General features: G+C 35.8%; 1 protein-coding gene across 1 annotated transcript in view; it reads left to right on the top strand.

Moving 5' to 3' along the window:
- Positions 1 to 14,599, top strand: part of TEX11 (testis expressed 11) — a 203,933-nt gene that overhangs the window by 124,285 nt on the left and 65,049 nt on the right. Inside the window, exons 18-20 of the mRNA XM_027534571.1 lie at positions 5,756 to 5,880; positions 11,651 to 11,736; positions 14,457 to 14,513. Of these exons, the coding sequence (XP_027390372.1) occupies positions 5,756 to 5,880; positions 11,651 to 11,736; positions 14,457 to 14,513 (268 nt within the window). The remainder of the gene's footprint in view (positions 1 to 5,755; positions 5,881 to 11,650; positions 11,737 to 14,456; positions 14,514 to 14,599) is intronic.

Below are 14,599 nucleotides of genomic sequence, written 5' to 3'. Positions count from 1 at the left end.
TATTGGCCTCTGGTTTTCTTTTCCTGTTAGGGTAATGCTTATTGCATAGAATGAATTGGAAAATACACTTCCTTTTTACATCTTCTAGTAGAGTTTTTGTTGCTCAGTTGGTGTTATTTTTTTGTTAAATGTTTGGTAGAGTTCACCAGTGAAGTCATCTGGGGCTGGAATTTTTTTTATGAGAAGGCTTTTAATTATAAACTCAATTTCTTTAATAGATAATAGAATTCTTCAGGTTATCTATTATTTCCTGAGCTTTGGTAGTTTATGTCTTTGAAGAAATTTTGTTTCATCTAAGTTGTTGCAATTATTGGCCTAAAATCATTCATTATGTCATTCATATTATCCTTTTAACATCTGTAAATTCTAAAATGATGTCATATTTCTCATTCTTGATATCTGTAATTAGCATCTTCTCTCTTTTCCTGTCAGTGGCTGTAAGCTGATCAGTTTTATTGACCTCAAAGAACTAGCTTTTGGTTTCATTAATTTTTCTCTATTTTTTCTGTTTTCTGTTTCATTTATTAATTTTCTGATCTTTATCACTTCCGTTCTTCTACTTACTTTGAGTTTCATTGGCTATTTCTTTTCTAGTTTCCAAAGGTTGAAAGCTGAGGTTATTGATTTAGACCTTTATTCTGGTCTAATATAAACAGTTAATGCTATAAATTACCTTCTAAGTGCTGCCTTAGTGACAATCCACAAATTTTTATATATTGTGTTTTCATTTTAATTCAGTTATATTTTTCAATGTGACTTGACTCCAGTGAAAACCCATGGATTGTTTAGAAGTATGCTATTTATTTTACAAACATTTGTAGATTTCCAGAGAATTTTTTTCAGATAACTTTTTTATTAATTTAATTTCTGTTTCAGTCTATGATCATAAGTTTGTATGAATCCTTTTAAATATGCTAAGGCTTGTTGTATGGACTAGAGTATTGTCTTTCTTGATAAATGTTCCCTGTATACCTGAGTGGAATGTGTATTTTGCTGATGTAAGGTCAAGTGTTCTATAAATGTCAATCAGGTCAGATAGATTAATACTGTTAAATATCCTATTTATAAATATTCTAAATATCCTAAATATAAATATTTTCTGTCTACCTGTCCTGTCAATTATTTGAGAGCCTTCATTGAAAACTTTGACTATAATTATGGATTTGTTCATTTCTCCTTGGAGTTCTGTAAGTTTTTCCTTCTGGTACTAGGTGCATAAACATTCAGGATTGTTATGTCATCATAATAAATTGATTCCTTTATCATCATGAAATAACCTTCTGGCACTAACTCTTTGCTCTGAAATCTGTTTTGTCCATTATTTTTTAAATTAGTTTTTATTGGAGTATAGTTGTTTTAAAGTACTATGTTAGTTTCTACTGTACTGCAAAGTGAATCAGCTATACATATACACATATCCCCTCCTTTTTGTATTTCCTTTGCATTTAGGTCACCACAGAGCACTGAGTAGAGTTCCCTGAGCTATACAATAGCGTCTCATTGCTTATCTATTGTATACATAGTATCAATAGTGTATGTATGTCAATCCCAAGTTAGATCATTGAAAAAGCAAAAGAGCTACAGAAAAACATCTACTTCTGCTTTATTGACTATGCCAAAGCCTTTGACTGTGTGGACCACAACAAACTCTGGAAAATTCTGAAAGAGATAGGAATACCAGACCACATTACCTGCCTCCTGAGAAATCTGTATGCAGGTCAGGAAGCAACAGTTAGAACTGGACATGGAACAACAGACTGGCTCCAGATAGGGAAAGGAGTATGTCAAGGCTGGATATTGTCACCCTGCTTATTTAACTTATGCAGAGTACATCTTGAGAAACACTGGGCTGGATGAAGCACAAGCTGGAAGCAAGATTGCTGGGAGAAATATCAATAACCTCAGATATGTAGATGACACCACCCTTATGGCAGAAAGCAAAGAAGAACTGAAGAGCCTCTTGATGAAAGTGAAAGAAGAGAGTGAAAAAGTTGGCTTAAAACTCAGCATTCAGAAAACTAAGATCATGGCATCTGGTCCCATCAATTAATGGCAAATAGATGGGGAAACAGTGGAAACAGTGACAGACTTTATTTTGGGGGGCTCCAAAATCACCGCAGATGTTGACTGCAGCCATGAAAGTAAAAGACGCTTGCTCCTAGGAAGAAAAGTTATGACCAACCTAGATAGAATATTAAAAAGCAGAGACATTACTTTGCCAACAAAGGTCCATCTAGTCAAGGCTATGGTCATGTATGGATGTGAGAGTTGGACCTTAAAGAAAGCTGAGTCCCGAAGAATCGATGCTTTTGATCTGTGGTGTTGGAGAAGACTCTTGAGAGTCCCTTGGACTGCAAGGAGATCCAACCAGTCCATCCTAAAGTAAATCAGTCTTGAATATTCATTGGAAGGACTGATGATGAAGCTGAAACTCCAATACTTTGACCACCTGATACAAAGAACTGACTCATTTGAAAAGACCCTGTTGCTGAGAAAGAGTGAAGGCGGGAGGAGAAGGGGACGACAGAGGATAGATAGTTGGATGGCATCACCAACTTAATGGACATGAGTTTGAGTAAACTCTGGGAGTTGGTGATGGACAGGAAGGCCTGGAGTGCTGTAGTCCATGGTGTCACAAAGAGTCAGACATGACTGAGCGACTGAACTGAACTGTCAATCCCAATTTCTCACTTCATACAACCCCCCACTTTGCTACCTTGGTGTTTATTTTTTTGTTCTCTGCATCTCTGTCTCTACTTCTGTTTTGCAAATAAGATCATCTATATAATTTTTCTAGATTCCACATATATTCAGTAATATGCAATTGTTTTTCTGAATTACTTCACTAATATGACAGTCTCTAGGTCCATCCACATCTCTACAAATGACCCAATTTCATTCTTTTTTATGGCTGACTAATATTTGATAGTCTGTATATACCAAATCTCTTTATCCATTCCTCTGTTGATGGACATTTAGGTTGCTTCCATGTCCTGACTGTTGTAAATTGTGCTGCAGGGGTGCATGTATCCTTTTGAATTATGATTTTCTCTGGGTATGTGCCCAGTAGTGGAATTGCTGGGTCATATGATAGTTTTTAGTTTTTTAAGGAACCTCCATACTGTTCTCCATAGTGGCTGTGTCAATTTGCATTCCTACCAGCAATGCAAGAGGATTCCCCTTTCTCAAGAGGCAGGTTGGGTGGTCTGGTATTCCCATCTCTTTCAGAATTTTCCACAGTTTATTGTGATCCACACAGTCAAAGGCTTTGGCATAGTCAATAAAGCAGAAATAGATATTTTTCTGGAATTCTCTTGCTTTTTTGATGATCCAGTGGATGTTGGCAATTTGATCTCTGGTTCCTCTGCCTTTTCTAAATCCAGCTTGAACATCTGGAAGTTCACAGTTAACATATTATGGAAGTCTGACTTGGAGAATTTTGAGCATTACTTTGCTAGCGAGTGAGATGAGTGCAGTTCTGTTCTTTTAAGTTTAATTAGGTCCTATTTGTTCTTTTTTTTTTTAATTCTAGGAAGTGGTTCAAAAAAGACCCTACTGTGAATTATGTCAATGAGTGTTCTGCTTATGTTTTCCTCTAAGAGGTTTATAGTGTCTAGTCTTACATTTAGGTCTTTAATCCATTTTTAGTTTATTTCTGTGCATGGTATTAGGAAGTATTCTATTTCATTCTTTTACACATAGCTGTCCAGTTTTCCCAGCACCACTTATTGAAGAGGCTATCTTTTCTCCACTGTATATTCTTGCTTCCTTTATCACAGATTAGGTGACCATAAGTGCATGGATTTATCTCTGGACTTGCTGTCTTGTTCCATTGCTGTACATTTCTGTTTTGTGACAGTACCATACTGTCTTGATGACTGTAGCTTTGTAACATAATCTGACATCAGGGAATCTGATCTCTCCAGCTTCAGTTTTCATTCTCAAGATTGCGTTGGATATTCAGGGTCTTTTCTGTTTCCATACAAACTGTAAAATTTTCCTACCTAGTCCTGTGGAAAATGTTGTAATTTGATAGCGATTGCATTGAATCTGTAGATTGCTTTGGGTAGTATAGTCATTTTCACAATATTGATTCTTCTGATCAAAGAACATAATATATCTCTTTTATCTGTTTGTATCATCTTTGATTTCTTTCAGCAATATCTTACAGTTTTCTGTGTACAGGTCTTTTGCTTCCTTAGGTAGATTTATTCTTAGGTTATTTTATTCTTTTTGTTGCAATGGTAAATGGGATTGTTTCCTTAATTTCTCTTTCTGATCTTTCATTGTTAGTGTTTAGGAATGCAAGAGATTTCTCTGTGTTAATTTTGTATCATGCAGCTTTACTAAATTCATTGATTTGCGCTAGTAGTTTTCTGGTGGTATATTTAGGGTTTTCTGTGTATAGTATCAGGTCATCTGCAAACAGTGAACGTTTTACTTCTGTTCCAGTTTGTACTTCTTTTATTTGTTTGTTCTCTGATTGCTGTATCTAGGACTTCCGTGACTATGTTGAATAATAGTGGTGAGATTGTACACCTTTGTCTTGTTCCTGATCTTAGAGGAAATCTTTTTAGTTTTTCACTATTGAGAATAATGTTTGCTGTGGGTTTGTTGTATATACCCTTTATTATGTTGTGGTAGGTTCCCTCTATGCCCACTTTCTGGAGAATTTTTATCATAAATTGGTATTGAATTTTGATGAAAGCTTTTTCTTCATCTATTGTGGTGATCATATGGTTTTTATTCTTCAGTTTGTTAATATGGTGTATCACATTGATTGATTTGCATATATTTAAGAATCCTTGCCTCCCAGGGATAAATCCCACTTGATCGTGGTGTATGATCCTTATAGTGTGTTGTCACATTTGGTTTGCTAGTACTTTGTTGAGAACTTTTGAATTTATGTTTACCTGTTTTGTGTGATATTAATATAACCACTCCGGTTTTCTTTTGATAACCTCTGCCAGAGTGTATATTATCCTATCATTGTCTTTTAACCAGTTTTGGCTTTATTTTTAAAGTATGTTTTTTGTTAGTTGTGTATAGCTAAAAGTCGCTTTCTTTAATTCAGTCTGTCTCTGTCTTTTAAATGGATCCTCTAGACCATTTATATTTTAACGTGATTGTTGATATGGCTAGGTTTAAATTTAACATCTTGTTATTTGTCTTCTGTTTGTCTTTTCTGGTCTTTGTTGCCATTTTTCTTTTTTCTGCTTTCTTTTTTTTTCTGCTTTCTTTTGGGTTAATTCAATGTTTTATCATTATGTTTATCTCATTCTTTGGCTTATTAGCTATAACTTTTTCTTTTGTTATTTTAGTTGTTACTTAAGGTCTATAGTACATATATTTAACTTACCATGGTCTACCTTTAAGGCATATAATGAAATGTAATATAATTTTTTTTACTCTGTTCTGTATTATATGTACCAAATTATATTTATCCCATTCATTATTGATTAAATTTAGAATATTTTACTCTTATAAAAAATTGTTGTGTGAATATATTTGTATGTTTTTATTCACTTTTGCAGGTATATCCATGGAATAAATTCAAAGAGGTGAACTGCTCAGTTGGGCATTTTTCTGACTTTCAAGTCTTCCTTAACAGTTTAGCTATTTAGGTGACTTTTGAAAATTAATAAGATATTAGTGCTCTTAAAATGAATTCCAAAGTCATTGTGGTGTAATAACCATAGATAGCTATTATCTTTGATAAGAGTATCTCATGTTTAATTGTCTCCTTGTTTTTCAGCTTTGCAGGCAATTTTCAGTTTGGAGTATTTATTAACGACTGAAGAGCAAAATGAGAATAATGTATCTACAAAGAGAACTTCAGGTGTCATGCTTTTCTGTTTGGCTGCCCAGTTTGCTTTAGAGGTAATTCTTATGTAGCCACTTATGAGATTTTTACCTCTTTTCCATTTTCAGAGACTATTATGATGGAATCATCATCAGTTAGGCACAGGAGAGGTTTTTCTTTACCATCTATTTTGCCTCATTATTTTCACACCAAATTTGGTTGTAGAATTGTTTTATTTCTCTTCATCTTTTTATAATTTAAAGTAAATAAAACAAAGTGAAGTTAGATATTTGTTCTTAAAACAATAGGAAAATACACATAGCAAAACATTAACTTTTAATAGAAACTTGAGATTTAAAATGCTCTACTATGCAAAAAAAAATATTTATTTGGAGACGTGTCTATCTCCTTGGTTTGCAAAAAAAAAGTTTGAACCTTAATGGACCTTTCTAGTTGATAACCAAAAAACAACTTTAGTTTGGAAGCAATAATAACTTGTACCTCCTTTTTTATTGGCAAAATTCTGGTCTTAGTAATACATAGGATTAGGAAAAGCATTTTAACAACTGTCAAGTATATTATCAACAATATACAATCTGGCCACAGTTGTCTCTTCTACTTTATCTCATATTACTCCCCTGTATCATCATCATAGTGATATAAGCCACTATTACCTTAGGCACAGGGTCTAGAATAGCAGACACATAAGACTTCTATAACTCCAAGCACATTCAGTGTTTCTCAAACAGGCCAATCACATTCCTTTTTCCCTGTCTTATTGACACCATTCTATTTTTTAAGAAATGTTCTTATTTAAATGTTACCTTAAGATTTTTTTCCACTGTACAGATTTCCCAAATCAATTCTAGTTCTCAGTGCTCTCCTCCTACTCTGAATTGCAGTCATTTTTAATGTGTATACTACTTATTTGGTCTATATTTTATATACTGTCTTATATTGCTAATGCATGGATTGTCTGTCCAACTTGACTTACAAGATCCTTGAGTGTTGAGATCCTTTAATGGACCAGAACCTGGTGGTCTGGAGTTGATGATAAGAAAGTAAAAGAGAGAGAGAGGCTGATATTCCCTGGTTTACGCAGAAAACCAGTGAAGTCCTTGACACAGGGCTTGTGTTGCTCACGAAGGCACTGGGCGCCCTCTCCAGGGGGTGAAGGCACAGTGCGCCTTCTTGAGAGGGTCTTAGAAGCCTGGGCAGGAGAGTGAGCATGAGAGTTTCTGTGCTCCAGAGAATTAGCCAGAGAGAGAGAGAAAGACACGGGGACCCAAGCTCTGATGGAGCAAAGGTGTTTTATTCAACATAGTGTGGGTATATATAGTGTCTTACAAGGTAGCTTTGTTCAGCAAAGATAAAGATCAAAAGTCTAGACTTACAAACTATGAAGGAAACATAAGGCAATCTATATCAAAGAGAGAGGGTTGTAAATAATCACTTTTACCTTATGGTTCATAAAAAGGAAGAGGGTCGTAAATAGTTACTTATTATTGTATGGAAAAACTAACGAAGGAAATGCATGCATTCCTCAGCCCTGGGAGCGGTTTGCCACCCCTCTTAATTCCTGAATATTTGGGAATTAATAAGGAACAGAAGATTCATGACAGATCCAAAACAGCACACAGGAAGCCTCCTGTTAAATGCTTCCTGACACTTGAGGACTGTATTTCTGGTACCCAGTCCAGTATCTTGCTCAAAGTAATAGCTGAATATAGTTTTGAATGATATGTGTTTTGATGTTAATGAATAGGATAATAAAACTCCTGGAAGAGGAAAAATATTTGGCAGATGTGGATACAGGATGTGTTTGTGCAGAAAATGAGAAAAAAATCTGTAATGGGGAACCCAAAAACAAATATATTTTTAAAGGAAGGTTTATACAGTTATATCTGATGGAAAGCAGAAGAAAGGTGGTGGAAGAATTATGGAACTATATTTCTGAAAAGCAAATAATTGTAATAGAAGAGAAAGAATTGGGGGGAAGAAACCCAAAGTAGTTTGAATTAGAAGATGGAAGGAAGTATGGATGAGCCAAGCCCAGGAAATTGAATATATTTCTACAAAAGAACAAGGATGGAATCCAGTCTTCACTTAGTGTATTGCAAAAGGCATTTCAAGTGCTAATGAGACTGTCATTCATTCAGCAGATATTTATTGAGTAGCTACTATGTGCCTACCATTGTTCTGGGCTCTTGGTATAAATAAGTAAACAAAACATTGATATGCCTTCTTGGAGCTAACATTCAAGCAGGAGGAAAGAAAATATTAATAAGCATAATAAATAAGAAATGACATAATATGTTAGAAGTTGATAGCAATATAGAAAAAATAGAGCAGTCTTAATAGAGCAGATCAGGGATGGGGATGGGCTGAAATGGGTGTGAGTTATTTTTTTCAAATAGAGTGATGAGGATAGGTCTCATCAAGAAGATGACATTGTATGAAGACTTGAAATTGGTGAGGGAGTTAGCCCTGTAGATGGGGAAGTGAAGAGGAGCAGTATTCCAGGCAGAGGTAACACCAATTCAAAGTCTGTAAGGTAGGAACCAGGAGTAGCAAGGAAGCCAGTATGGCTAGAGTGAATAAAGGGTGGGATTAATGAGAGATCAAGTCAGAGAGGTAATAGAGAGTCTGGATTATATAGATCCTTATAGACTAGTGAAAGTACTTTGACTTTTACTCTGAATGACATTGGAGTGTCGTGACATGATTTGACTTTTATTTAACAGAAATACTCTTGGGTGTTATACTGAGACTAGGCCAGAAAAGAAGAGCCAAGGTGGAAGCAAGGATACCTAATAGGAAATTTTTAAAGTAATCTAGAGAAAAGATTAAGGTGACTCAGATAAGGGAGATAACAGTGGAGGTAAATGATAAGAGAATTTGCTGACAGATGAAGGGTATAAGAGAAAGAGACTGGGTCATCAAAAAGAGTTGCCATCAACTGAACTAGGAGAAGCTGCAAATAGAGCAGAGTTGGGAGGACAGTTAGGAGTGCAATTTGGACATGATGCATTTGAGATGTCTGTTAGACTATCCAAATGGAGATCCGAGTAGTCAGTTGATACAGCTCTGGAGTTCTGAAAGAGGTCGGGGCTGAAGAGAAAGGTTTACTGCTGCTGCTGCTAAGTTACTTCAGTCATGTCCGACTGTGCAACCCCATAGATGGCAGCCCACCAGGCTCCCCCATCCCTGGGATTCTCCAGGCAAGAACACTGGAGTGGGTTGCCATTTCCTTCTCCAATGCATGAAAGTGAAAAGTGAAAGTAAAGTTGCTCAGTCGTGTCTGACCCTTAGCATGGACTGCAGCCTAGCAGGCTCCTCCATCCATGGGATTTTCCAGGCAAGAGTACTGGAGTGGGGTGCCATTGCCTTCTCCGAATATATAGATGATATATAAAGCTATTAGACTGGGATACCATCACCAAGGAAGGGAGTATAAATGAAATAGAGAAGATGACCAGAGACTGAGCCTGGAGCTCTCAAATATTAATGGTTTGCAGAAAAGCAGAGGAACCAGTAACTGTTCAGAGGAACTGTGGTATTAGAGAAGATTCTTGAGAGTCCCTTGGACTGCAGGTAGATCCAACCAGTCCATCCTAAAGGAAGTCAGTCTTGAATATTCATTGGAAGGACTGATGTTGAAGCTGAAGCTCCAGTACTTTGGCCACCTGATGCGAAGAACTGACTAATTTGAAAAGACTCTGATGCTGGGAAAGATTGAAGGCAGGAGGAGAAGGGGATGACAGAGGATGAGATGGTTGGATGGCATCACTGACTCAATGGACATGAGTTTGGGTAAACTCCAGGAGTTGGTGATGGACAGGGAGGCCTGGCGTGCTACAGTCCATGGGGTCACAAAGAGTCGGACACTACTGAGTGACTGAACTGAACTGAGAGGAACCAATAAAAGGGTAATTAATGAAAGAGAACAACCCATGAGGTAGGAGAAAACAAGGATGGTGTGGTGTCTTAGAAGGCAGCTGTGTTTCAAGGAGGAAAGAGTGATTATGTTGATTGTTGCTGATATGTCAAATACCATGAGGACTGAGAATTGACCATTGGAATTTATAATATGTTGGTCGTTGGTGAGTTTGACGAGCAGTTTGGGTCGAGGTAGGACAAATGCCTGATTACAGTAGGCTCAAGAGAGAATTGAAGGAAAGAAATTGTATGCAATAAGTATAGTCAATTCTGTAGAAACATTTACTACAAAGGGAAGAAAGGAAGTTGGGCAAGAAAAATAAAAGAAGTTGGGTAGTAGTTGGTGAGAGAAGTAGGATAAAGAGGCTTGTTTATTTGCTTGAAATGGGATGAATGAGAATGCTTATATACTGATAGGAATGACCCAGTTAGAGAACAAAAGTTGGCAATGTTACAAAAATGAAAGTTGTTAGACTAATGTCATTAAACAGTAATGGACACAAGTGTGTAATTTTGGGGATTGGCTCTAGGAAGAAAAGCTGGCTTAAAACTCAGCATTCAAAAAAAATAAGATTATGGCATCCAGTCCCATCACTTCATGATGGATAGAAGGGGAAAATGTAGAAATAGTGACAGATTTTATTTTCTTGGGCTCCAAAGAAACTGTGGATGCTAACTGCAGCCATGAAATTAAAAGACACTTTCTCTTTGGAAGAAAAGCTACGACAAACCTAGATTGTGTATTAAAAAGCAGAGACATCACTTTTCCAATGAAGGTCTATATAGTCAAAGCTGTGGTTTTTCCAGTAGTCATGTATGCTTCACTTTTCTCAATGAAGTGGTAAACAAGGTCATCACCCGAGAGTAAGAATAGGAGAGGAGGTGTTGGAGACTTGAGAAAAGAGGACAAGATGTCAACTAATCATCCAGAAAATCAGAAAAGTGAATGGCAAGGGTATGTGGTATGCTTGCCTTGTAGCAGTAAGGTCCATTTGATGAAATTTTAAAATAAATAGTTGTATAGGTTTTTATCTGGCTAGTTTCAGCTGCATGGATACAGGCACAAAAGTGACTAGAAAGTTGAATTTAACCAGGCTTGGGTTTGCTGACATGACTTAGTGACTGAACAACAACAACATACTTTTGCCAGATGAACACAACGAAGCAAAAGAGGGGCGGGAAAATCAAGAAAGAAGGAAATGGTTATAATGAATCCCCATGGAATTTAAACTAGATACAGAGGAGGACTTCAAAGAGATTAGGAATGGTGAAATGTTAGTAGTGTCAGTGTATTGGTGATCTTAATGCAGTGGAAGAATTGCTGGAGTGATAAAAGGAGTGAATTAGAAAGGTTTGTTGTTTATAGTCAAAAAAGAGTTGTATCCAACTCTTGCCACCCCATGGACTGTAGCCCACCAGGTTCCTCTCACCATGGAACTTCCCAGGCAAGAATACTGGAGTGGGATCATCCTGACCCAGGGATCAATCCTGTGTCTCCTGCGTTGGCAGGTGGATTTTTTTACCACTGAGCCATTTGGGAAACCCTTATGTGGATTAGGGTGCTGGAAATGAGGGTGATCTCAGAGTCTGGGGTTCTTTTGGTTACTGCTGATAAACAGGAATAAAGAGCACAGTAAGATTAGTCCTAGTGGAGTTAAGGCAGTGTTGGCAAGGCTATGAGTGTTTGTGGATAGAGAGGAGTGGCTTTCTGGGGCCAATATGAACCTGTTTAGTAAAAAGTTTTTCAGTGAGTAATCCTTCTACCATCTTGCAGCAACTCTTAGTTTGAGAATGCAAACAGACAAGTTTAGATTTTTTTTTCTTGTCCTTAATGGGCAGGAATATAGACAGTATTTTATAAGTATCATTTTGAAATGTAATTTAACATATCATATTTATCCTTTTTAGAATGGCCAACAAGTCGTAGCAGTAAAAGCTTTGGAAAATTTAGCTAAATATTCGGAAGAGCCGCCACAAGTTCTTACAGCTTTAAAGTAAGTAATCCACATCCTGTGGATGTAAAAGCATTTCCTCTATACATGTTACTCTTGGTCTATAAATTTTGCCGTAATAGTACTGATGGCTTCAGGCTGAAACAATGCCTACAATACCAAGTGGGGTTTTTTTCCCCAGCTTTATTGAGATATAACTGACAAATGGTGGTATTTTGTAAGTTTAAGGTATGTAACTTGGTGATTTAATACACATTCATATTATGAAATGGTTAGCACAAGAAGATTACATCCATCACCTCACAAAATACTACACTGTATGTGGTGAGAACATTTTAAGATTTACTCTCTTAGCAACCTTCATGTATATAATACAGTGTGGTTAACTACAGTCACCATGCTGTACATTAGATCTCTGGGCTGTATTCAATTTGTAACTGGAAGTTTATACCCTTTGACCAGCATCTCTCCATTTTGTCCACCCACAGGCCCTAACAAACATCATTCTACTCTGTTTCTGTGTGTTTGGATTTCTTCCTTTTTTTGTTATTTCTTGCTTGCTTGCTTTTTTTTTTTTTAGAGATTCCACATATAAGGGAGATAATCCAGTACTTGTCTTTCTTTGTCTGACTTACTTCACTTAGTATGATGCCTTCAAGGTCTGTCCATGTTGTCACAAAAGACAGGACTTTTCTTTTATCTAGTTAAATAATATTCCTGTGTGTGTGTGTGCAAGTACACATACTACATTTTTTTATTCCTCCATTGATGGACACTTAAGGCTGTCTCCATGTCTTAGCTATTGCAAATAATGCTATAGTGAACATGGGGGTGCAGATATTTCTTCAAGACACTGATTTCCTTTCTTTCAGATACATAACCCAAAGTTGGGTTGGTGAATTGTATAGCAGTTTTATTTTTAATTTCTGAGGAACCTCCATGCTCTTTTTCCACAGTGGCATTCCCGTCAACAATGCACAAGGGTTTCCTTTTTTCTATAAAAAAACTTATCTCTTTTTTTTGGATAATAGCCATTCTAACAGGTGTGAGGTGATATTTCACTGTGGTTTTGACTTGCATTTCCCTGATGATTATAATGTTGAGCATCTTTTCATGTACCTGTTGGCCATTTGGATGTCTTCTTTGGAAAAATATCTCTACAGGGCTTCTTCCCATGTTAAAATAAGATTGTATTTTGCAGTTGAGCTGTAGGAGTTCCTTATATATTTTAGATATTAACCACTTATCATATATATTATTTGAAGATATTTTCTTCCATTCTATTAGTTGCCTTTTCATTTTTTTGATAGTTTCCTTTGCCATGCACAATATTTTTACTGTGATTTAGCCCCACTTACTCATTTTAATTCATTTTTGCTTTTGTTGCTTGTGCTTTGGGTATCATATCCAAAAAGTCATTATCAAGGAATTTTTCCCTGTGTTTTCTTCCAGGAGTTTTATGCTTCTACGTTTTTTTGTTTTTTGTTGGTTTTTTTTTTCTTTTTTAAAAATTTATTTGTTTTTTAATTGGTTTTAAGTCTTGTATTTAAGTCTTTAATCCATTTTGATCTATGTCTTCTGTGTAGTGAGAGATAAAGGTCCAGTTTCATTCTTTTGTGTGTGGATATCAATTTTCTCAGTACCACTTATTGACAAAGATTTTATTTCCTCTATTAAGTATTCATGTCTCCCTTGTCAAATATTGGTTGATGATATATAGGTGAGTTTATTTCTGGGCTCTCTATTCTATTCCATTGGTCTATGTGACTATTCTTATGCCAGTACCATGCTGTTTTAATAACTATAGCTTTGTAGTATAGTTTGAAAACAAATGTGATGGCTCTAACTTTCTTCTTCTTTTTCAAGCTTGCTTTGGTTGTTCAGGGTCTTTTGTGGTTCCATACGAATTTCAGGATTTTTTTCTTTTATTTCTGTGAAAAATGCTATTGGAAATTTGGTAAGAATGCTTAAAGTAAAAAAACAAACAAAAAAAGAACATATCAGTTAAACCTGATCTTTTCTTTATCTCTTTCTATGAAGGAAAATGATTTATCAAAAGGGAACTTTTACATACAATAATCAGGCAGAGGAGGCTGAGGTAATGGTAGAGAATATGCCAGTGGAAAAACTGGAAACCAGAAGGGTTCTGTAGTGATTATCCTGTTGGCCAACTGTACTTGAGTCCACTCTTCTGAAGGGAAATGGAATCACAGATATAATAATATCAGAAGGAGTCTTGAGATACTTGCATATGTTTAGTCAGATAAATATCTAAAATCATCCAGGATGATTGATAGTGTTTTTTATTTTTAAAGATTTTTAAGGTTTGAAACTTAACAAAATACCTTATTTTGTCCATTTGTCATCATGCTGCCAGATCCCTTCAAAAAGTACTCATCCTAGTTTATATGGAACCCAAAGGCCAGTTCCAGGTTCCTTTATAGAAAGAAAAATATAAAAGACTTGTACATTATGCCTAATGTTCCAACAGGTGATTTGGGGCAATGATATAAACTGTGGAACTATTTAAGAATATCTAATAAGCAGTGCTTTTGTTTTAAAATTATTTTACTAAATTACTCTTCCAAAATTACTAAGTTGGTATGTTTTCATTGCAACCATTAAGACATACAAAGACTTACAAATAAAATAATTAATCTCCTTTTCCTCTCTCTTTTCTTACTTCCACCCCCTGGGGTAATCAAGATTACTAACTTGATTTCTTTCTAAGCATCATTTTTTTTTATTACTTTATCATACAGGTGTTTGTTTCGTCTTTGTCTTCCAAGAATTTCTCAAATGCCAGAATCTGAAAACAAGTAAGTTATAATTCAACAGAAATGATGTATTCACCATTAGAAAAAAAATAGAAAAACTTCCACTAGAAATGTAATATTGAGAAATA

This window comes from Bos indicus x Bos taurus, chromosome X, assembly GCF_003369695.1.
Source record: "Bos indicus x Bos taurus breed Angus x Brahman F1 hybrid chromosome X, Bos_hybrid_MaternalHap_v2.0, whole genome shotgun sequence".
Lineage (NCBI taxonomy): Eukaryota > Metazoa > Chordata > Mammalia > Artiodactyla > Bovidae > Bos > Bos indicus x Bos taurus.
Note: the sequence above shows the minus strand (reverse complement) of the source record. Positions and strands in the feature narration are given on the sequence as shown.